This window comes from Spermophilus citellus (genome assembly GCF_964194105.1).
Source record: "Spermophilus citellus genome assembly, chromosome: X".
NCBI classification, from domain to species: Eukaryota; Metazoa; Chordata; class Mammalia; order Rodentia; family Sciuridae; genus Spermophilus; species Spermophilus citellus.
This window is the reverse complement of record NC_138190.1, coordinates 105279488-105304870: the sequence shown is the minus strand read 5'-3', so window position 1 is coordinate 105304870 and position 25383 is coordinate 105279488. Positions and strand designations below refer to the sequence as shown.

General features: G+C 34.8%; 1 protein-coding gene across 1 annotated transcript in view; it reads left to right on the top strand.

Annotated features, from left to right (window-relative positions):
• Positions 1-25383, top strand: part of MORC4 (MORC family CW-type zinc finger 4) — a 61525-nt gene that overhangs the window by 13055 nt on the left and 23087 nt on the right. The window contains exons 4-10 of the mRNA XM_081277856.1: positions 6483-6701; positions 7586-7732; positions 10213-10339; positions 10654-10782; positions 14180-14293; positions 15406-15506; positions 24377-24466. Of these exons, the coding sequence (XP_081133982.1) occupies positions 6483-6701; positions 7586-7732; positions 10213-10339; positions 10654-10782; positions 14180-14293; positions 15406-15506; positions 24377-24466 (927 nt within the window). The remainder of the gene's footprint in view (positions 1-6482; positions 6702-7585; positions 7733-10212; positions 10340-10653; positions 10783-14179; positions 14294-15405; positions 15507-24376; positions 24467-25383) is intronic.

The window sequence follows — 25383 nt, the reverse complement described above, 5'->3', positions numbered from 1 at the left end:
CAATTCTTCTTCTTGTAGTGTTTTGCTCAAAATGCTTTGCAGAGCTGGTTTTCTTGCTGCGATTTCTTTTAGCTTTTGTTTATCGTGAAAGATTTTAATTTCATTGTCAAATTTGAAGCTCAATTTTGCTGGATACAGTATTCTTGGTTGGAATCCATTATTTTTCAGCGTTTGAAATACATTGTTCCAGGATCTTCTCGCTTTCAAAGTCTGTGATGAGAAATCGGTCGTTAACCTAATTGGTTTACCCCTGAATGTAATCTGCCTCTTTTCTCTCGTAGCTTTTAATATTTTCTCCTTGTTCTGTACGTTGGCTATCTTCATAATTATATGTCTTGGAGTTGGTCTGTTATGGTTTTGAATGTTTGGGGTCCTGTAGGCTTCCAGGATTTGGCAATCCATTCCATCTTTCATCTCTGGGAAGTTTTCTAGAATTATTTCATTTAATATGCTGTCCATTCCTTTGGTTTGAATCTCTGTGCCTTCTTCTATCCCTATGACTCTCAAATTTGGTTTTTTTATTACATCCCATATCTCTTGAATAGATTGCTCGTGGGATTTAAGCATCTTTTCTGTGTTGACTATAATTCTTTTCAAGTTGATAAACCTTGTCTTCATTATCTGATGTTTGACTTCTACTTGATCAAGTCTATTTGTAATATTCTTGTTTGAGTTTTTAATTTGGTTTATAGTTTCCTGCAATTCTATAATTATTGTTTGATTTTTTTTTAAGATCTCTATCTCCTGGTAGAGCTCGTTCTTTGCCATTTGAATTTGTTTAATTCATTTTCAAAATATACTTTTATTTCTTGGACTTGCTGTCTCATGTCTTCTCTAATATTCCTTTCCATTCGAGTTAGGTATGCCTTGAGTTCTTTCCCTATCCCTGTTTCTGATGTTTCTATGTCCTCCTGTAGAATTGAGTTGTCTTGCATTGTTTGTAATCCTTTTTTCCCTTGTTTTCTCATGTTGTCCACGTTACTTTCCAGCTCTATTTGATTGTCGTGTTTCTGCTCTCTTCTATAGATTTGTTTTGTTTCTGTATTACTCTGATGTCTCTCCTTTGTGTTGTTAAACTATGCCTGCTAACGTGGATTCCGCTGGGAAGGAATTCCCACGTCCGAGCTCCAGTGACGACACTACTCTGCTATGACGGGCCCCAGTCTCCTTGCCGGGGTTTCCTAATGGGGGGGGTGTGACTGGACTGTCTCTGTTTGGTTTCAGCTCCCGGTCGCGGCAGGCAGGCGGTCTCCAGCCGCCCAGTATCACAGGCCGCGGGCAGGTGATCAGTCGCCAGCGGGCGGGCGTTCTCCTACCGCCCAGTTACGCGGGCAGTGGGTGAACTGTCACCGGCGGGCCTGCAGTTTACAGCCGCCCAGTCGCGAGGGCTTTGTCTCTAGTCCCCTAGTTTCTCCTGCTAGTCTTGGTTTCTCCTGCTAGACCAGATTTCCCCTGAGTGATGGTTCTCGGCAGTTCAAACTGTACTCTGGGACTGCCGTTTGTTGGGTGTGGAGGGTGGCTATTGGGAACCCCGGCACTCTATTGTTTTGTTTCCCTTGTGGGGGATAGAACTGTACCGCTTCCTTCCCCGTCTGAAATCCCGTACTCAGCCTGGGGGTCAGTGCGGGCTTGGCTGGCGGGATTCCACTGTGTCGCAGCCACTTATCTCCCTGCTTGCTAGTTAATCCCTTCTCTGCAGCGCCACGCCTTCTGTAGCCGCGGGGCAGGCCGCGCGAATCAGACAGCCTGGATCTCCGGGGTCACACAGTTGGCTTTTGGGATCCCCGGCACTCTATGGTTTTGATTTTTTCTGCTTGCCCCTCCCCCAGCGCTGGCTAGACAGGTTTTGTTTTGGCTGCTGATGGGAGGGGGGGTTGAAGGTCAGGTGCCTCTAATTTTCCCTTAGTCTTTATGCAGGCTCACTCTGATACTCCCTCCCTCGGAAATTCTAGGAGAGATTTTATGCGAAATCCCCCTATGTATGGGGGCTGAGCTGAGTGACACACACCTGTTTTGTTGTTGCAATCTGCCGGAGAGTGGCGGTGGATACTTCAGCTCTCCAAGATGGTGGCTGCTGATTGCCTTAGTGGAGTGTCCCTTATCTTCTTTTTTTTAAAATTTCTTTTTAGTTTTTGATAGACCTTTATATTATTTATTTAATGCGGTGCTGAGACTTGAATCCAGAATCTCACTCATGTCAGGAAAGTACACTACCACTGAGCCCCAGCCCCAGTCCACTTATCTTCTTAATTACTCCTCCCTACCACACTTTATCCAGTGACATGGGTGTCAAACATTAGGCCCAGCAAATCTGATCACTTTCCATTTGTCAATGGAAATACATATGAAAGTTGATATAATTATAAGACAGGAGGGAAAAAGAGGATTATTTCAGAATAATTGTAGCAATTTTTGCTCCATATTTGTTGTTTTATTTTTAAAAATTTATTTATTTATTTTTTCATTACAATTCTTAATACACCATTATACCATAATTTATCATATCTCTGATTATATATAAGGTATGTTGACACCAAATTCACATCTTCATACATGTATTTTGTATAATGATGAAGGTCTCTTTTCACCATCCATGCTATTCCCCTTCTCCCTCCCTTTCCCTTCCACCCCTATTCCCTATCTAGAGGTAATCTTCCTCCCTTGCTCTCCCTCCCAACCCCATTTTGAGTCACCCCCCTTATATCAGAAAAGACATTCGGCATTTGTTTTTTTGGGATTGGCTAACTTCACTTAGCATAATCTTCTCTAATGCCATCCATTTCCCTGCAAATGCCATGATCTTTCTTTTTTATTGCTGAGTAACAAATTCTTACTAAGTACCTGTGCATATGGTATTGGAAATAAAGTGGTGAACTAGACAGATATGATCCTTGCTCTTAAATTAGTGAGAAATAAAAGTTGACTAACAATAGTCAACTTTTGACTAAATAGGCTATTCTACCAGTGGTAAATTATATAAAAGAAGAGTACAATTTCTTCGAGATTATATAGCACAAGGATCTAATCTAGCCTAGGGAATCAAAAAAGGCTACCCTGAAGAAATGACATTTGAAGTGAAATATGGAGGATCAGTGTCATCCATTAAAAAATCTGTTTCCTTCCCAGGGATGAAAGTTGGTAGAAACTTCTTTAGCCATAACATTTTCCATAGCATACCAAATATACTCCCCAATAGTTTGCTCTGGAAATTGTTCCACTTATTTAAAAATTAATTTTGGAGGACTATTTTAATGAATTCTCAATGTACTATGTGTACTCATTTTGCTATTGTGTCTTAAAACAAACTTGAATCAGCCAGAAGATATCATTTATTTAAAAGAGATTATTTTTAATCAGATCCTAAATTATAACGAACAAGTCCACTTTCCACAATTTCTTTTTAAATAATAGAATTTTAGAGGTAGCTTTTGTATTGGGAAAAATAATGAAAGTAATTCTGAAAAATTATTAAGCCTACAGAAATTCTGTTGACTTATAATATTGGTTATCCTATCCACATTTTCCAGCTCTTTATGCTAACTCTTCCTATTTTCAGGCTGATAAAATAGGTGGGTAACTACAGCAGTAGTTTCTTCCATAAACACAGAATCAACATGAAAATCAAATTAAAAAGGAAAATCCTATCATTAATTCCTTAAAGGTTAACTTTTTATTCTCTTTAGCTTCTAGGGATAGTGTGTGAATCAAGTAGTTTATATATTCAGCTGCCTTTTTTAGCAAAGTGGAAAACCTCTTTCAAAGGTCAAGAATTAAAAACAGCCATAGAGCCACAGATTCAAGGTATTTGTTACCTCTGCACAGAAGTACATATAGGTCTATTCTAAAGCACCAGCTAGACAATAACAGAAAACTTATCATTCTTTCATTCATTTATATTACATATTATATTACCAATATATCTAGAAAACAATAGTGCATCCCTTTGTATGTTCATGGATTTTATTAAGGTTTGTTTCAGTGATCAGCATTCCAAATTTAAATTTTTCTCTCTAGAGTCTAGATTCTCAACATATTAAGGTACTCAAGAGGAAGTTGCTTATTATTGGATTCCATTCAATGAACTAGTATCTAAGCCCCGTTGGTGTGTAAACAGTGCTGTCTCTTACATGAGAGGATAGGACTGACTTAGAGAAGAGAAACCACCTGCCTAAGCCAGGATTGCTCTGTAGAAAATTACTGAGCTATACCAAACTATGTAAAATTTATTCCTATAATATTATCAGTATTTATATCAGTATTTGATTGGTATCAGGCATTCATTTTGCAAATTTGCTGTCAAATAGAATAACTAACATGGAAAATTAGGTGAAATAATAGCACATGGGAAGCATTAAGTGAAACATAACAGCCAAAATAAAATCTAGAACTTGTAGCTCCTCTCATCTCACTTTTATCCTTTTCCATTCTGGTTCTGGCCCCACCCTACTACTTATCTTTTCAAGCTTATATAGTCATCTGGCCTCCCCAAAATAAGTAACATGAGGATTTATACATACAAAGGGAAAAAGAGGTGATAGGTGGCAGAAGATAGTAGGAAATTAATGTAGTAATATAGTCCCCCTATTTTTTTTTAAAGATAGAGTGAGAGAGGAGAGAGAGAGAGAGAGAGAATTTTTTTTTAATATTTATTTTTTAGTTCTCGGCGGACACAACATCTTTGTTGGTATGTGGTGCTGAGGATCGAACCCGGGCCGCACGCATGCCAGGCGAGCGCGCTACCGCTTGAGCCACATCACCAGCCCCTAGTCCCCCTATTTTTATCCCTTTCTTTGGCTACCTAATTTAAACTTTGTGGTATTAAAGTAATTTTAAATCCAAATAACCATACAAATTCATTTCACATGGTAGATAAGATTTCTGTTTATGAAAAGTCTGAGTTTAGAGGTGATATTAGACCAGAAGTAAGGGTATAGAATAGCATATAACAATTCTTAGAATGACTTCTAGAGTTGGCTTAAAATTTTTAAAAAATTGACTTTTGAGTACTACTTTATAATTAGGATATATAAATTATATACTAGTTATAAATTATAATTTATAATTAGTATATAATTTAATTCTTATAATGACCCCATCTTTCCTAACCAATTCTTCCATAAGAGGAATAAGAATGTCTGAATTTTATCAACTTATACATCTGTTTTCCTGGAATACCCACAAACAGCATTAACTCGGCTCTCTTTTTTTCCCAAAGGACCAGTTCCCTGGAGATTACATTTCTATGTCACTAGATTTATTCATAGAAAGCTTTAAAATGTCTCTATTCTAGAAGGACATATGGTACTTTAGCATTACACTTTGAGATAGAAAATTGAAATGTAGTCTACTTTCTTGGGGAATAAACACAAAACCACAACCTTCAGGAAATGGAAAACAGGCACCTTACCCCTCCGTGCTCAAAGGAGTAAAGCCAAGACCAAGCTGCTAAGTAGCGTCTAATCTGTAATATATGAAATCCTTTCTTAGACTACAAGCTATCAGAGCAAGAATCATACCTGTTTTATTAACAACTGTATCTCCAGTGCTTAGCATAATATACAGCACATAGTAGGTGCTCCATTATTATGTGTTGAATGAATGCTAGTGTACACCATAGTAAAATTAGTCAATCTGGAGAGAAATAATCCTTAAAATTAGTTTTATTTGTAGTGAGGGAAAATATAAGAAGATGATCATAATTTTCTAGAATTTATATCATTTTGGTTTATATCTTGGAGGGAAGGGTTCTGGTTCCCAGATCAAACTGATCATGAAGGGCTACAGAGTTTGCTGAGGTGACTCATTGAAAAGCCCTTAATAGAACAAGACAGACTTTATACTGCAGCTGTTTGCAGATATTCAGAGGCAGAACTACCTATTTTTATCTCTTGGCCATATTCCAGTGGACTGTCCCAGCAGATGGAGCAGAGAGTAAGAATTGGAATGGTCATCCTTTGGGTGGAGAGTCGAAATTGTCAAGATATATGATCTCTGACTTTCAGATTTCTAAAGGATGACATAACACAGTTAGGAGATGCCTTGTCTAGTGCCTTTGATCAGGGCCACTATTTGGGACTTTTTGTTGCCCTTTCTAGGCAACTATCCTTTGTACATTATCCTAACTTTTAGAAGTCAGGGCTGTTTTATCTAGATAAGAAAGGCAGTAGCACAAGGCCTTCTCCAGCTCTCTCTGTTAACCAGTGAAAGGGGGCCTTCCTTGCATTTCCAAAGTGTGACTCTTACGCAGTAGTACTATTTAAGTACACACCATCCACACAAGAATATCAGTGCCATCACCCCATAGTAGTGTCCTATGTTTTTAACTTAATAGCTTTACCTGGAAATACCAAAAAAAGTAAAAAAAAAAAAAAGGAGGGACTTTTTATATGTGTTATTCATGTGTCAGCCAAACATTCTGCCTCTCACCTATCTTAGGATGCTTTTTACCTTTCTAATTTCTTTTTTTTCTTGTGTAATTACAGCTTTGGCTTTACAGATAAAGTAATAAAGAAGAGCCAGTGTCCCATCGGGGTCTTTGGTAATGGTTTCAAGTCAGGCTCCATGCGGCTAGGAAAGGACGCTCTTGTCTTCACCAAGAATGGGGGTACTCTTACTGTTGGACTCCTATCACAGACCTATCTGGAATGTGTCCAGGCCCAGGCAGTTATTGTACCAATTGTTCCATTCAGCCAGCAAAACAATATCCTTTCTGCAAATGGAGAATGTTGGTTAAAAATTAGTTTAATTTGACTATTTTAACAGAAACTTTTTCCTTCAGGTCAAATCCATATTTTTTTCATATTTCAAAAAAGTGTTCATGTTTTTAAAGTATTGAAATGTCTTAAATTTACTACCATTTCTATTAAATATTTTTAAAATAAATGAAACATTGACAGAAGCATAAAGATATTTTTGCTATGTTGAAATTTTTATATTATGCAGTTTGATTTGTATAGAATGTCTTTTCCCAACTACCACCACCACTATAGTTCCCAGGGCTTTTTTTCCCTAAGGCTAGCTACATTTGTGTTTATACTTTTAGAAACAAATTGTTTTCTAGCTTATCTGATAGCATTTCCCAATACCTGGACAAGCTATTATTTCTGTTAGATACCAGGTTGTTTTCATGGGAGTAATATAGCAGTAAGATTTGAACTTACTGCTTCCAAATAGTTTAAAAATTAGCCTTTGATTATCTCCATAAATATAATAATGTCTTTGTTTGCATTGCATCTTTGAGGCTATATCCTGCAGATGAAACTGAATTTGGTGTTTATCTCCACAACCTTTCCTCTTTCCTTCCTTCTGTAACAGTAATTCTCATGCTTTATGTCTTTATTTTTTATCTAAACATGCAAGCCAAAAGGTACTCTTCCTTGTTGATAGCATATTCTTTTTAAAAATATTTTTAGTTATAGATGGACACAGTACCTTTATTTAATTTATTTTTTTTATGTAGTGCTGAGGATCAAACCCAGTGCCTCACATGTGCAAGGCAAGTACTATACCACTAAGCTGCAACCCCAGCCCCTTGATAGCATATTCTTAAGATATTAATTTTTCTTTGACTATATTTGGTTTTACAAAAAATGATTATTACTGAGGATTCCTTGCCCAGCCTGGAAGCCATCTTGAACTATTCAATTTTCAACAGTGAAAATGACCTGCTGTCCCAGTTTGATGCCATCCCAGGCAAAAAAGGCACTCGTGTTCTCATTTGGAACATCCGCAGGTATAGTATCTTGAAGGTGACAGATTCTAATAAGCAAAGGTATTATGAAGCACATTTTAATAAGTCTTTCTACAGAAGCAGAGTTGATAAATTTATACATTTATATATATATGTGTTTGTGTGTATGTATGTATATATATATATATATATATATATATATATATATATATATATATTATTGCATACCTTTCTATATCTTTCACTTGAGGTAGTGGTTCTTGTTGTTAATATGCTATGTATTTAAAGTAAAACCATGCATATCCTGAGACAGTTGCCACAAATAGTATTCTAACATCCTCAGAATCCTTTATAAATATCAATTTCATTTTCATGGACCTTTTATTGAGATTGATAAAGAAAGTTATTTTATATATTTGACAATTAAAATGAAGCATAAGAAAGAGAAATTAGAGTAACAAAACACAACATGATCTTTTAAAAATAAGAACCTCTATATTAGTGCTTTTAGAATAGCACAGCAGTACAAAATTATTTGAAGCAGATCAATTTTAACTATAATGTGTGGCTTAAGATCATGTCTTTAGAACTAATAAAACAATAAAGAAATACTTTATGATACATTATTTGTTTAATCATGGCATGTAAAATGCAATAAATATTAAAACCTAAAAATTAAAAACCTAGAAATATTAATATAAAACAGATGCATTACTGGTGTGTTTAATAGAACAGAGTATCAATTATATTCATTCTTTCTTTTCAACTTACATCACCTGTTTTGTTTCATTTCTTAACTGGGTAAAACTTATTTAAAAACAATACTGGTTTATATACAGAGAGTACTTAATAATTAAAAAGAAAAAATAAGGACTCACACAGGCCTTCCATTTGTCCTACTGGGAAAAACTTCAATAATATCATATGTATTATTCAGGATCATTTTCCTGAGGAATATCCAATGACTTACACATATTAAGTAGACTTATTTCTTTGCACAAGTTATATGTTATGTAAGTAAAGAAACATATAAACACTTATGTAAAGTGTTATATAAGTAAAGAATTGCATGGTCAAATAAATTTGGGGAAAACTGGATTAAATGAAGCTTACTTTGTTGTTTTGGCCCAGGACTTCTCAGAGGCATTCATTTGCTAATGCGCATTGAAAATACTTACACTGCAGTGTGGTGATGCAGGTGTGTAATACCAGTGGCTTAGGAAGCTGAGGCAGGAGGATGCAAGTTAAAAGTCAGCTTCAGCAGGACCCTGTCTCAAAATAAAACATAAAAGGTTTGGGGATGTGGTTCAGTGGTTGAGCACTCCTGGGTTCAATCCCTGGTACCAAAAGGCAAAAAGAAAAGAAAATACTGAAGGGAGCAATATAATATGTTGCTCAATTTTTAAAAATGTTTCTTCAAGCCTCTTTTTCTTGGGTAGGGATGATAGAGGCAGGGAGGACAGGCAACTCTCAGGATGTATTTGTTAGAGTTGGGTGGGATAGTGAGGATCAAAAGTATCTTTAAAAATTCAGAATTACACTATTACAGAGGCATGGACTTTATACAGGTGGCATGTCACAGTGGCCCTGATTTGGTTCTAAGAATAGGGCTAAATTTTCCATATAGTAGCTCTGAGCTTGTAGAACCTGAATTATAAAGCAAGTAGCACTAGACCTTGATGTGAATCTGATGTTGCTGAGAATTGTTCCTCAATTTTACTTTTATTTGTTAATTCTTATTAATTAATATTTCCAGGGACTGTTGTTCCACAAAACAAATTTTGGGAACGATCATTCTGAATGAACTATACATTTTCCATATAACCCATAATTGTTTTCAGTTTTTTTTTTTCTGGGGACAAATGGGTCTTAACCTTTTTTTCCCTATGATATAACCAAGGGTCTTAGAATGGAGCAAAGTTAAGTGACCTGAAAACATTATGGCAATAAGAAAGGTTCTTATGAAAAGAACATCAGTACTATTATATTTAAGTGATAATTCCATAAATAGTATTCTAGAGGACTAGTAAATATATGTTGTTTGTATAATAATCTTTTCCTTCTAAGATATAGAGTTGCATCTGGGGGAAATCTTAGTATCTCATTAATACTTATATGATTACAGAAGTTAGTGGAAATAGATTTTGATTCATCTATTCAGTAGGGTAAAGTGATATTGGGTGACTTATCCAGCAACACCAGAAAAGTGGGATCTATTTTAGGATTCCTCTTTGAGGATAGCTGATACTCATTTGATTTATCAGATCACAGACATTCAATATTCCTTTTCTTTACTTATGAACTTGGTATCACCACCAGTGTGAAACATAGATTTCTATAGACTAGAAATACCCTCAAATATTGTGTGATTTCAAGTTAGTAGTTTGCAGTTCCCTTGGATTGGTGGTCAGTATAAGAACCAGGTACCTGAGTGTTGTTCACATTGTTTCTTTTGGTTCCTAGTACAATTTTGTCCTTTGGAGCCAGTTTTTGTTAGATTGGTACTTGTCTCTTTTACCCAGAAACAAAGATGGGAAGTCTGAGTTGGACTTTGATACAGATCAATATGATATCCTGGTGTCAGATTTTGATGCAGAAGAAAAAGAGATTAGTGGTTCTGAGTTGCCAGAAACAGAGTATTCTTTACGGGTGAGTAAGAGTGGTTTTCTTCAACATTAAGAGGTAAGATTTCCTATAATATGAAAATATTATAGAATAAGACCAAAGTTTACTTATGTAAAGATGACAACCTTTTAGCTCTGTACTAGGATTCTTTTCACCATGTCTACTAAAACAATTTAGCTAAAATAGCAGCATTTTAATGTTGTGGTTGATGTGCTACAAGGTATAGAAAGTAAGGTAGATATTTGCCTAAAATAGACTCACTTGGCTAAAAGTGGTTAATGGGTATTTCAGTAGAATTGTCAGTATTGCATATAAACTTTCCCTTTACTGTTCCATAGGCATATTGTAGTATTCTATATATGAAGCCACGGATGAAAATTTTTCTGCGTCAAAAGAAGGTGACCACCCAGATGATTGCCAAAAGTCTGGCCAATGTAGGATATGATATATATAAACCTACCTTTACAGTATCCTTTCAGCTACATGTAGTTAACCTCTGGATTTTGGGATTAAGTTTTCTAGGTTGGCACAGAAAAACAAAAACTTGTCTTTCCCAGATCAAAATTGTGTCATACACACAAATCCTGTTACACTATACTCTTAGGAAGTATTTCTTATATGTCAGACTATACACCAGTTTTATCAGAACTCATAGGGAAACTCTTAAATAAGAATCTTGAGATTTTAGATTCTGGTTCAGTAGATTCTGAAATCTTTTTTTAATAAGAAATACTTGTATATTTTAAGATACTTAGCTTTTAACAGAGGAGCAGTTACTCATTTTCACTTCTATATTCCTTTGGAATAGATTTTAGATTCTAGAGAAAAATGTTAAAATAAACTATGGAAATGAGGTCAAACTTCATTGATGGCTTTTTTTAGCAAAAAAAGGGAAGTCTTTGAAAGGCTGAGAACTCATAAACAGGAAGAATTGATCTTTTAATTTATTTTCTAGTAACCATGCGTAATTCTTGATCCATATTTGATTTATCAAAGATATACTCTTTCTCTTTCTTCACCTGATCAAAAATTAGAAATTGTTTTTCCTTTTTATAAAAGTCCATGTAGTTTTTATTCATAAGCACATTGATTTTATCCTTTTGGGGAACACATACCTTCTCCACTAGGAAACTTTTTTTAAAGCCCTAAAGAAACTGAACAAAGCCAGAACTCTAAGCATATTAGTTATAATAGCACCTTATATGAGCTAGGATCTTAGTGCTATAGGTTCAACAGAGCTGATATAAAGAAGTGCTTTCCCAATTACTATATTAGAATATACCACATTTCTGTCTGTAGGTTCTTTTTTTTAAAATATTTTTTTAGTTGTAGTTGGACACAGTGCCTTTATTTTATTTATTGTTATGTGGTGCTGAGGATCGAACCCAGCACCTCGCACGTGCTAGACAAGTGCTCTACCACTGAGCCACAACCCCAGCCCCTTTAGGTTCTTTTTTTTTCATAGGTTTCTATAATCAGGCCAACTTCTATGCATGCATTTTATATGTACCCAAGTTCTTCTCACCCTCCCTTCCCATTAAACCAGTTACCTTCTTATATTAGAATTTGGGTTAAATGGATTCACTATAGGCATCAGTAAAATGATACTGCTAATAGAATTTCCCCAAGGTTACTAAGGAACAAGATCATTAATGCTGGCTTATTTGGCTTCCTCCTCAGTTTTCAAAGGCCTCTTTTCTTTTTTCTTTCTTGGCATACTAATTTGGGGAGCTTTCTACCCCATTGTAACCCCATTTCATAATTTAGAATTTTAAAAATATACAACAGAGAAAGGGGATCAAGAGGGAGGGAGAGCATAGGGAAATACTGGGGAGCATAATTTACCAAATTGTGCTATGCCTATGTACCAATATACTGCACAATGAATCCCACTTACATATATAATTATAATGCACTAATTAAAATAATAATAAAAGGTCAATAGAGTAGAGCAAGCAGATGAGGGGAAGGGAGGAAAAGAGGGAAAGGGAAGGTACTGAGGAATGAGATTGATCAAAGTATGTTATGTGCATGTACAAATATGGCATAATGAATCCCATTATTATGGGCCTTTATTTAATTTACTTATTTATATGTGGTGCTGAGGATTGAACCCAGTGCCTCACACATGCTAAGCAAGCACTCTACTACTGAGCTACAACTCCAGCCCCTAGTGAGCCTCACTATTATGTATAATCATAATACACCAATAAAAATTTTAAGTGTACAAGAGAAAGAAAATATTTGGTAATCTTTAAGATGTTAGTTTTATAATGTGGGAGTTTTGGTTTGTTTGGGGGAGTTTTATCTTGTTTCATTTTTGCATTGTAATAAGGCCTTACTTGAGGTTCCACTTGAGCTCAGAAAATTGTGTTCTGAGTTAAACATTACTGTTGAATACCCACTTGTGTTTGTATCATACCTGACAGAGACATTTTTATATGGTTTTTATGCATGTAGTTTGTCATTTAGAGGGGGCAAAAGATCATTTAAAAAAATAAATTTTCATTCAATCCATTTGAATATTAAGAATTCTCACTATTTGTTTTAATGAAAATATCAGTTTCTCTATCTCCTCTTTATCATTGTCATTCTCTTACATTGGACTGCTTTTTGTTTTATTTATTTTATTTTATGTATATATGTATGTTATTTATTTTGTTGTCCTGGGGATTGAACTCAGAAGTACTTTACTACTGAGTTACATCAGCCCCTTTTAGTTTTTATTTTGAGACAAGGTCTTGCTAAGTTACTGAGGTTAGCCTCAGTCTTCCCACCTCAGTATCCAGAGGAGCTGTGATTACAGGCATGCACAACTGTAACTAGCTTAACTTGGTTTTTAAATCAAGTAGAAATTTTTAAAAATTTACTTCTCAGTGCCTTTGGAGGCTGAGATAGGAGAATCATGAGTTCAAAGCCAGCCTCAGCAGTAGGGAGGCACTAAACAACTAGTGAGACCCTATCTCTAAATAAAATACAAAATAGGGCTGGGGATGTGGCTTAGTGGTTGAGTGCCCCTGAGTTCAATCCCTGATATAAAAAAATTCATCATTACATATGTTTTACATATAACGATTCTCATAATTTGATCTACCCAAATTTGCTAACCTCTTCCTATGAAATATTACTACAAGACTATTCATTGTCTTTTACCTTTCAAAGTTGTTTTGTTCTTATTGGTTTTGCTTCCATTGTATTTTATATGGGTTAACTGGACTTACAAATATTGTCTGTAATTGAATGTATTTGTATTGTACCATTTATAACTCTTATCAGAACCTGTGAACCTTAGCAGCAAAATGAGCAACTAGGAAGGGTTAAGAATTCTTTTTTATTATTCATGAATTATTTAATCACTGGTAGAATTTTGGTATTTTTTTAGTCTTTTCTATGCATGTATATATATTATATTTTGTTATATGTGATGTATTATTACATCACATATTACTATTATACATATATGTGTTATATAACAATGCTTGTTATTATTCTGAATATTTCCTAATATTCCAAAATATTATTCAGGAACACAATTTTCAGAGCTGTATAATAGACCATAATTATCCAATATTACTTTATTGTTGGATATTTAAATTATCTGTTTTTCTGCTGTTGTGATTAATTGAAAAAAATCTCTTAACTCATCAACTTTTGTGGGCTTCCTCAACGAATTCTTTTGGATAAACTTCTAAGAAGACAATTCCTTGGTCATAGCTTAAAAATATAGTTAAATTATTGCTATAGATTTTTAAATGCCCTCTAAAAAGATATCAATCTACATCCAATGGTGTAATCTATAATATGGTGCAAAATTTTGTTTGCCAAATCCCCTGGTGTTTGTCTCCTTAATAATTTTCTTCTCAGAATAAGCAGGTGAGAATCACTTTTGGATTCTCCTGCAAGAAAACTAACCAGTTTGGAGTAATGATGTATCATAACAACCGGCTCATAAAGTTCTTTGAGAAGGTGGGATGCCAGGTAAAGTTGAGTGGTTAATGTTTCTTTGGCATAGAAGACTGAAAAGAGTAGGGAGAGAATTTAAAATTTGCAAAGGGCATAGATTGATTAATGGTTCTATTCCCATACTGGAATTCTGTGTTATCAGTGAGCATTCTTATGTTGGTTTGCCATAATGTTTTAAGGATAATTTAAAGTAGTAATCCCCATGAGTATCCTCTTAATTTCTTAATTTATAAATTAGATGGTTAAAGCACAGTGAATTATAGACTGCTTTATATTATGCAGTACACAATTACATAGGGCCCAGGATAGCTATTTTCAGCCAATCATATTTGTTCTTGTTATGTCATTTTTAGACAACTTATGTTTATTTGCTGGTCTAATTACACTTTGACTTAGTTTCTTCCACTAAAAATAACAAAGAACTATTTTAATTCACAAAACATTTTACATCAACTTATAATTAATAAACACAGCCAGTCTGACTTTCTTTGGTAGTTATTTGGTAGTCTATATATGTGGGGAAAATACTTACTTGAATAGATAAGGTGTAACTATCACATAACATCCCTAAAATTTGGGGGTAGTGATGAAGTTTCCTTTCAGTTCCCTCAAATAGTAGTATATAATCTTGCTTTTTTAGCAGTGTACTTAATAAAAAATATTTTTTTAGATGTTGATGAGCCTTTATTTTATAATTTATTTATATGCAGTGCTGAGAATCAAACTCAGTGCCCCACACATGCTAGGCAGGTGCTCCACCACTGAGCCACAACCCCAGCCCCAGCAGTGTACTTTTTTATTCAAATGAAACCTTATGGCAATGCTGGAATGTGAAACTGATAAAATTGTAGGTTTGTAAGTAAAGAAGAGTTATTATTCCTTGAAAAATCCTATGGATCTATGAATCATTGAAAATCTCTGTTCTAAAATTTTTCAGATTACAGTTCCCTATATATTGCAAGTTTCAATATACTTGCAGTATATTGAAGTACATTCTAAGTGTTTCTCTATAGGTTAATGGTCTTTCCTTGCCCATGAACATTATATAATCTTTCTAGAATCAAAAGGAAATGCTCCTAGGAAGTCAACAGTAATGCAAGTATTGAAATTAATATTTTTCTTTTAAGCCAACTCATGGAGAAGGTGTGGGAGTAATTGGAGTCATTGAGTGCAATTTCCTAAAACCTGCCTATAACAAACAAGACTTTGAGTACACCAAGGAATACCGGTGAGTCGCCCCAACCTGAGGTGCTTCTGATAATTTGTTCAGATACAATTGTATTCTCTGCAGTCTGTAAAAACCAGCCAGATGAGTTAACTTAAAATTACTTCAAATCTGTTTTCTGTGATTAAAGATAAAATGATTTTATTTTAAAACAAAGCTTACTGGTATACTTTATATGGAGTTCAGAGATATTCTTACCTTTAAAAAACTATGAAAAGAACATAGGAGTTATTTAGTAAAATATTTTTATGAAATGAAAAGCCTTGTTATTGATCTTTGAAAATATGAGTCCATATAAAGTTGTTGAATACTTTGGAAGGGGTGGAATTTGAAATTTGTTCCAAAATATTTTCTTGAAGCCAGTAAATAGTCTTAGAAGAAAATGTTGAATGACAAGAAGATGTGTGCTTTCATAGAAGCATCTAGACTTGCTAGTAAAGACAAACACATAAGAAACAGAAAGGATCTTGACACTGAGTCTGAAGCAGTAGGTACATTTTTAGGAGATGAGGAAAGAAGTTGGTAAAGCCAGATGAGAAGATTTTTTTAACTTTTGGGAAAAGAGAAGTCTTCTATTCCTTCTTTCAAATGCCTTCTATGTGTCATGTACACAGGGCATAAGAATGAAAAATTAGAGTCCTCGATGCCTATGAACAATTGTGATAAGACATATGCAAATAAGAAACTTAAATACATATAAAATAATTGTTTTAATGGGGGTACATATAAAAATGAGAAGAACCTTTAAATATGCCTGAAGGAATCAAGGATGGCTTTGTAAAGCAGTTTATATTTTAGATTAAACTTGAAGGAAAACTTGAAGTTTTCTAGATAGACATAGGTAGACATTCTAAGCAGAGGGAAGTATATGTAAGGGCACAGAAAGGAAATGAGTGTTCTGCAAGTATGAAGAAAGACAAAGCAAGAGGACATTTGGTATCATTTCTCCTGAAGTTCTTATAGCAATTTTTCTTAAGAGTGAAAGAAAAATAATTCCCCATATCTCTTATTGTGTTCAAAACATTATAGTTAATTAAAAATTTACCTTAATTTACCTGGAACCATAAAAACTTCAGGTTTAGTGTTTCACAAAGAGAAAGCTGTTTGAATGGCAGTCCCAAGTTAATTTCAGCATAGTTGGATTTGGGTCACTCAGGCTACTCAGTGGTTATGTTCCCTCAATCAAAATAAATTGATAATTTAAATATAAGTCTGACACATAATGGAGATCTTTGACCAGCACTTGACTCTTAAGAGTGAAAATCTATAAATGACATTGGTTTAACAAAAGTCTCAGAGCTAAGTCATTTGGGTTCTCTTGAGCCAAAGGAATAAATGACTTCCAATGATTATCTAACTAATTAAAATATGTGGAATGCAAATATTAGATATTAAAAATTACTTAATACCTTTCTATGTCACCTTTGCCATCTTCCCACCAAAATCTATGTTTTGGATTTTGGACACATTAGACTTTTCATTTTTGATGTCTAATTTTGGTAGGATGAGTTTGAGATGATTACAGAAGATCTAAATAGAGATATTCTGTAAATAGCAGATTAATTCAGTTAAACATATAGGATTTCTGGCTTAAGTAGCTTAATATGTACTCTATATTTTATTAAAAGCAGAAAACTAGTACATTATCCTGCATACAGGCTTCTGATGATAGTAAATTTCCATAATTATATCCAATTCTGGCATTATTGCCCCATCCTTTTTGAGCCTGAGAGTTGAATCCATGGTGTTGCACATGGCTGAGCATGCACTGTAGAGTAGCATTTAGGTAAAAATTCAGGAATTTGAGAAAGGGATTAGAGAAGGTTATATGCTAGCATAAACTTGTCCTCTGTGTATTAGAGATATCAAAACTGTAAATGATAAAAGAGATACCGGCAATCATATTGCTGGAATGTCTACAAATAAATCACCTGTAATATCACTTAACAGTTGTGGATATCAGATTTCATCTGCAATTATCAGGGATCAAACTTAAAACATTTTTAGAGTGAACTTCACTTTAAAAGATGCAATCAATGCACTGAGCACTCCACTGGTACATAAACATAGTGGGTAGGTTTTTTGGAAGTTTCCAGAGAAATTCAAGACATAGTTGCTTTTTTAAAGAACCTTACAGTCTATTTGTAATAATAGATTGTCACATGTATGAAATAAATTGGACAGCGGTAACATGGCTATTTGATTAATCAAAATCTAATTAGTACGGTATAGGAAAAATGCCTGATAAAGTAAATAGGGAAAATTCTAGGTAGAGAGTATGACTTGAGGTATGCCTTAAAGGATACAAGATTTAGGGGGAAAAGGAATAGAATTCCAAGAGGAAGTTGTATTATGAACTAATGTAGCGACAGGAATTCAGAATGGTAAGTGTAGAGGGTGCGGATATAAGATTGTAAGTGGAGTGAAGGGAAATCAAGTTAGATGGATACAGTAGGGTCAGGTCCTAGACAGGGATTGGCAAATATATTCTGAGAAGGTCCAGAAAGTAATTATTTGGGGCTTTGATGGCCATATTGTCTTCTTTTACAACTACTTACTTCTACCATAGTATGAAAGCATATATAGACATTAAGCAAAGAAACAAGCCTGGCTGTGTTCAGTACAAGTTTGTTCACAAAAATAGGCAGTGGGTGGGGTTTGCCTTCTGGGCTACAGTTTGCTGACCCCTGTACTAGAACCACCATTCCTGAACTATGTGTACCAAATTACACATAATGAACTCATAGGAGAGCCATGAAATATTTTAAATTTTAAGGGAAATAACAGTACTTGATATCTGTCTATAAACAATAGAAAGTGTCTTTAATTGTTGTAAGAAGCTACCAGAAACTTGGTGGCTTAAAACAATACTAATTTAACTATCTTAGAATTCTATAAGTTAAAAATCTGACCAAGATCTTGTTAGATTAAAATCAAGGATTTAAACTCATACTGCATTCCTTTCTTGAGGCTCTAGGGGAAAATCCATTTCCTTGCCTTTTCCAACATCTAGAGACTGCCAGCATTCCTTGGCCCAAGGCCGTCTTCCTCCAACTTTAGAGTCAGCAGTGATGGGTTGAGTCCTCCTCATGTTGCATCATTCCAGTGGCCTTGTTTCTGTCATCACATCTACTCCTCTGATTCTGACTCATCTCCCTCATTCTTCTGTTTTTAAAGACTAATAATCCTGTCTTGAGGTCAGTTGATGAATGACCTTAATTTCATCTGCAATTTTAATTCCCTCTTGCTATGTAATCTAGTGTGTTCATAGGTTGTGGGAATTAGGACATAGGCATCTTTGGAGAACCATTATTTTATTTACAGGAGTCTGTCCCTTGATCTTCTGAAATTCACTTATTTCTCACATGCAAAATGTGTTCATCCCAACACATTTCACTCATGCTACAACTCCCTCCTGGAATTCCCAAAAATAAAATCTCAGTTAAATATCATCAGTTCAGCCAGGCACATGGTACATGTCTGTTATCCCAGAGGCTTAGAAGGATGAGGCAGGAAGGTCACATGTTCAAAGCCAGCCTCAGCAACTTGGCAAGACCCAAGCAACTTAGTGAGACCCTGTCCCAAAATAAAAAATAGAAAGGGCTGGGATATGGATCAGTGGTTAAGCACCCCTGGGTTCAAGTCCTAGTACCCCCCACAAAAAAAAATCAGCTCAAGAGTCTCAAATCTCATGGTTTAAATCACATATGGATGATAACTCTGAGTATGATGCATCTTGGGACAAAATTCCTCTCCATCATTGCATGTCTTTGTCTCTTCCTCTCTTCTTCCCTTCTTCCTTTATTCCTTTCTCCTCTCCCTCCCCTTTTTCCTCTCCCTCTCCTCACCTTGAATTTTACACCTAAAATACCATAGTAGGGCAGTCACGGGACACTAGTTTTAAATAATCTGGGCCATGTGGGAGAGAAAATGGAAGGAAAAAAAAGAATCACAAATACCAGGTAATATCTGAAATCCAGCTAAACAAATTTTATTAAATTTAAAAGACTGGGAATAGTTTTCTAGGGCTTGCATCTCTACCCTCTAGTCTTTGAGTTTGGTGCCTCTGGTTTTATGGTTCCACCCTTGAAATCATCTTTCCTTGTTGATGAAGGGTAGCATGTGTTTGCAGCTGAATAGTTTCATCAGCTAGTTTCCTGGTGGTAGAAATTTGAAGTTTTAAGGTACAACAGACTACATTCATTTTACACTCTGTCTATCCCTTTCAGTCCAAGCTAAAAATTTTTGTGCTTGTGGCATTCTCAAGAACCTTGTGGAAAAAAAAGAACCTTGTGAATCTCCCATGAATATCATGGATATTCACTCTATTCAACAATAGTCCCTTGACAGGTCTTTCCTAGATAATCCTATTTCTTTTCTGTCTTCAGCTGAGATTGCTGGAGAGAACTGAGTCATGTGCCTAATCATTTTAAAGAGCCTTTTGTGTGACTGACTGAAGACTGTGACCTTTTGATCTTATTGCAATATTACCAAAAAGTTATCCAGCCCTACCTTTAGGTTTTTTTTTTTTTCTCTAAGCACACTTTCCTGATGGGGAATCTCTAAGTTTCAATGTCTTCTGCAATTTGGATAGACTGAGAGTTTTCCAAATCATCAAATTATGGCTCCTTTTAACTTAACAGTTCTTCCCTCAATTTTTCTCTTTGCCCTTGCATTTTACATGAGCAACCAAAGGCCACAAGCTATACTTTCAGCACTTTTCATGGAGATCTCCTCAACTAAATGTCCAATTCCATCATTTACAAGTTGTGCTTTCCACATAACTGGGGGACACTGTTCTGCTAAGTTTTCTACCACTATTTAACAAGCACCACCCTCAAGTTTTCCAGTAAGGTGCTCCTCATTTCCTTCTGAGTGTTCTTTAGTAATGCCTTTAACATCCACATGTCTATTAACAGTCTGTTTAAAATGATTTAAGTATTCTCTAAGGCACTTTATATTTTATCTACCATGCTTCTCCACTTCCTCTGAGCCCTCACCAGTGAAGTGTTTAAAATCTATATTTCTATTAATAATCTGTTCAAGGAAATTTAATTTTTTCTGTCATGCTCCTTAAAATTCTTCTAACCTCTGCCAATTCTCAATTCTGAAACTTAGTCCTACATTTTTAGGTATTTATCAACAGTATTGCCCCATTTCTAGATACCCAAATCTGTTGTATTCTTTTTGTTCTATCATATCTTTATGAATTTGAATTTCATCTACTTATTTTCAAAGTAATCACTGGTAAGAAGAGAGTTAATTCTATCATTTTGCTATATATTTTTAATATGCCTTATATGCTTTTGTTCCTCATTTTCTCTATTACTGTCTTATTTAAAAAATTTTAAGTTGTAGATGGACACATTATCTTTATTTTATTTATCTTTATGTGGTGCTGAGGATTGAACCCACTGCCTTACACATGCGAGACAAGTGCTCTACCACTGAGCCACAACCCAAGCCTACTGTCTTCTTTTTTGTTTAGCTGATACTTTTCTGTATGCTCCATAGCTTTTTACCTTGTGGTTATCATGGGGATTACATTTAACATCCTTAAGTTATGACATTAATTTGAATTTATGCCAATTTAACTTCAATTATGTATAAAAGTTCTCCTTTAACTCTGCTACTACCACTTTCAGTTATTGATCTCACTAAATTACATCTTTGTTCATCATGTGTCCAAAACCATAAGCAAATAGATTTAATGTATTAGTTTCTTAAATTACATAATGCAATTTAATTACAAAATTTGGACTTACAAACCAAAGTCATGATAATACTATCTTTTAGACTCTTTTCTTTTAAATGTATCTTTTAAATTTTTTTTTATTTTAAATGTATTCTCTTAAATCCTGTAGAAAAAATGTAGAGTTAAATATTCCAAGTATTTCTTGAATATGACAAGTTACTACTCTCTTGCTACTTTCAAGGTTCTCTTTGTTTTTGTCTTTCAGTGGCTTGATTATAGTTGTGCCTTAGTGTGAGCCACTCTGAGTTCATTCTATTTGGAATTTGTTGGGTTTCTTAGATGCATATAGTCATGTCTTTCTTCAAATTTGGGAAGTTTCAGCCATTATTTCTTCAGATATTCTCTGTCCCTTTCTCTCTTCTCTTTCTTGAACTCCACAATGTGTATGTTAGATTACTAATGGTGTTCCACTGGTGTCATAGGTTGTGGTCACTTTTATTCACTTTTTATTCTTTCTGATCCTTGGGCTTGGGTAATATCTTATCTTGGAGTTTACAGATTCTTCTTCTGTCTGCTCAAACCTGCCTTTGAATCCCTCTAGTGAATTATTGTTTGCAATTTTTGTACTTTTCGATGCCAGGCTTTCCTTTTTGGATTCTTTTTAGGTTTTCTGTCTCTTTATTGCAATTTCCATTTTATTCATGAATTTCTCCTCATCTTCCGTTGGTTCTTTGGACATCTTTATATCTTTATGAGAGTTGTTTTAAAGCTTTTGGTAGATTCATCATCATATCTTTTCATGGATGGTTTCTGTTGGTTTTATTTTTCCTTTGAATGGGTCATGTTTTCCTGGTTTTTTTTTTTGTATGCCTTGTGATTTTTGTTGTTATTATTGAAAACTGGACATTTGAATCTAATTACCTAGTAACTCTGGAAATCACATTCTCCCCCTTTCCCAGGATTTGCTGTAGTTTTTGTTTTTATTGTAGTATGTTGTCTCTGTTCTAAGGATCAGCCTGAAATATAAACTTAAGGTCTTCTTACTTGTTTTCTAATCCTGCCTTTTCCTGGGAATTCACAGTGACTTTCTTATTTTCCTCATATATGTATTTGCTTTTGAATATCTTACCTTTTAATGTCTGGCTCCCAAAACAGAAAAAGAGAAAAATGAAGGGAGTCCCCTCTTTAGCTAGAGGGTAAAGGTTTCATACCAGTAAAAGGTACAACAGAAATGGCTACCTGTCTTTTTTGTCTGTACTTATGTGTTCAGAAAGAGCTATCAGGGATGGAAGCAGAGATCCCCAGTATTTGGAGGAAATCATCCTTTTTGCCTGTGCTGTTTTCTACAAATTGCTCTTAGAATACATACAGGATTGTCAGCCATGGAGTTGAAGGTGGGGGGTGTGTAGCTGCTACTGTCCTAAAAAATGAAATTAACCAAAATTAACTACAATTTACCATCCAAGCTCTCTTCTAGAAGTTACAAGCCTTCAACAGATTCCTGAGTTCAAAAATACTTACATCAGACAAATTCAGCTAATGCGGTTATTATCTAGATGAGATAGATTCCATGCATACTACTCTTCCATCTTCCCAGAAGCCCATCTGATATATTTCTTTTCAGAAGCACACTACCACTGAGCTTCATTCCCAGCCCTTTTTATTTCTGATATTAAGACAGGTCTCAGTAAGTTTCCCAGGGTTGCCTCAGACTTGTGATCCTCCTGCCTCAGCCTTCTAAGTCATTGGAATTATATGCACACACCATCACATGCTGCTATACTTCTTTTAAAAGCAGATTTTAGTAGATTTTTAGGGGAACACAATGTATAGTTTTATGTCCTGTGTTGAGGGAAAGATATAAATATGGAGGTAGGAACACTAGTAGGTTAGAGGGGAATAAGAGTTATAGGGGGTCTCATGATTATTTTATTCTTCTCCATAGTGAGAATCTAATTTAATATGAGTAATTGGACGTAAGATTGATTTTTTTCTTAAGAAGAGAAAAAGTCTGCAGAAACCTTGAGGAGTGGTCCACAGGGCCCAGACATTTTTTAAAAGTATATTTTTCATTGTATATGGACACAATACCTTTATTTTATTTTATTTTATTTATTTTCATGTGGTGCTAAGGATGGAACCCAGTGCCTCACATGTGCTAGGCAAGTGCTCTATTACTGAGCTACAACCCCAGCCAGGGCCCAGACATTCTTAAAAATTCTAAATTTGTGGTGTTCTAGGTGTGTATAGGTCTGTATTGGGTTGTATTCTTGGACTGTAGTGTTCTGTATAGGTCTGCATTGAGTTGTATTCTTGGGCTGTATAATTGAGTAGGATTTATTCATTAGGAAGTTACAAGTTTTTAAATATATTTTTAGTTGTAGATGGACACAATACCTTTATTTTATTTATTTTTATGTGGTGCTGAGGATCAAACCCAGTATCTTACACATGTGAGACAAGCACTTTACTACTGAGCCACAACCCAAGCCCAGGAAGTTACAAGTTTTTGCAATTAAAATGCATGCTCTGACTTTTTTATTTAAAATGTATTTATTTATTCTAATTTGTTATATAAGACAGCAGAATGCATTTCAATTCATAGTACACATATAGAGCAAATGTTTATGTCTCTGACTTCTAAAAATCACATTTTTGGTGACCCTAAATCTACCCTTGTTTACATGGGAAGAGAGAGAAAAGAAAAAAAGAGCACAAACCAGAACTCACACACAGCCTCCAATAACAGCTATATAGTAGAATGTCAAAGTGGTTTTTATCTATTAGGGCTTTACTAATATGATCAGCATTTTGATGCAGAGAACTATATAGACATTTTTAAGTTAATATTTGATTAATTCATAAGAGATAGGGTATAGTGTTTGATCCTCTGACTTTCAACTTAATTCTCAATTACTTGTCATTATCTGACAATTAAATAACTTCCTATCAAATTACCAGTATTTGGCTCTGTCCTAGCTTTGCAGTTTGGTCCTCTGTCATAGTCTCCAGGGTCAACTTGCCTTCTCCATGATTCTACAAACCCTGAAAATTTTATAGATCTCTACTTTTTAGGTCTTATGTCTATTTTACACAACGTGACTATTGAACATGATTAGTCATTATGGATTGTTTAACAAGTGCTAAACCTTTACATACTTTTTGCATTTTCTTTCAGATTGACAATAAATGCCCTTGCCCAGAAGCTTAATGCTTATTGGAAGGAAAAGATATCTCAAGAGAATTTTGAGATCTCCGCTACAGCCAGGCCAGTAACATGAGTAATAAAATAAAGAATATGGGAAGGATTATGGGTAATGTTCATAGATCAAATTGAAGGAACAAGGGTAAAATGTTTTTCACATCAGGAAGTTTAATTCTCAAATTGAGAAAGCACAGTTACTAATTGTATCATTTTTTAAACTTCTTCAGTCTGGTTTAACATTTAGGTGGTTTCAGTCATAAATACGTCAGGAGTTTAGTATTTCTTGTTTCATAGAGGCAGTGTAATATAGTGGAAAATGATGGCCATTTAATTAGACATTTTTGGGCTAAATGTCTGGATTTGCTTCTTAATATTTGGGTGGGCTTGGGATGGTTATTTCATTTCTCTGAATGTATTGAATTAAGTGGCATAACGTTTTTAGCACAGTACCTGGCATAGAGTAGGTATTCATTCATTTTAGCACACTTCGCTTTCTCTTTATTCCTAGTCAATATTATTGACACTAAACTAGTATTGAAATACTGGAAACCCAGCATTAGAGAAAAAGTAGAATAGAAATAAGAGAGAGTTTATTGGATCTAAGTCAGGAAATCACACAATGAAGAGGTTGAAATGCTTTTGAAAGTCAGGAAAGGAGCATAATATAGAGGATAGACTGTATAATAACACAGTTATACTACCATTAAGACAAAGATTAACATGTTAAAACTTCATTTGGGGATGTTCCCTTTTTTTAAATGGAAGCTACCACACAAATGTATGTTTAAAAATGTGTTTCATATGCAACTATGGCATATGTATGTTTCCACCTTATTCTAAAGATATCAGTTCATGTCCATCTTCTATATTTTTTCGAAGAAATGCATGTTAAGATGAGATGCCTTTTTACCTTTCAAATTAGCAATGATTAATGCAGTGAAACACAGATATTCATATACTGCTAGAGAGTGTATGTGCTA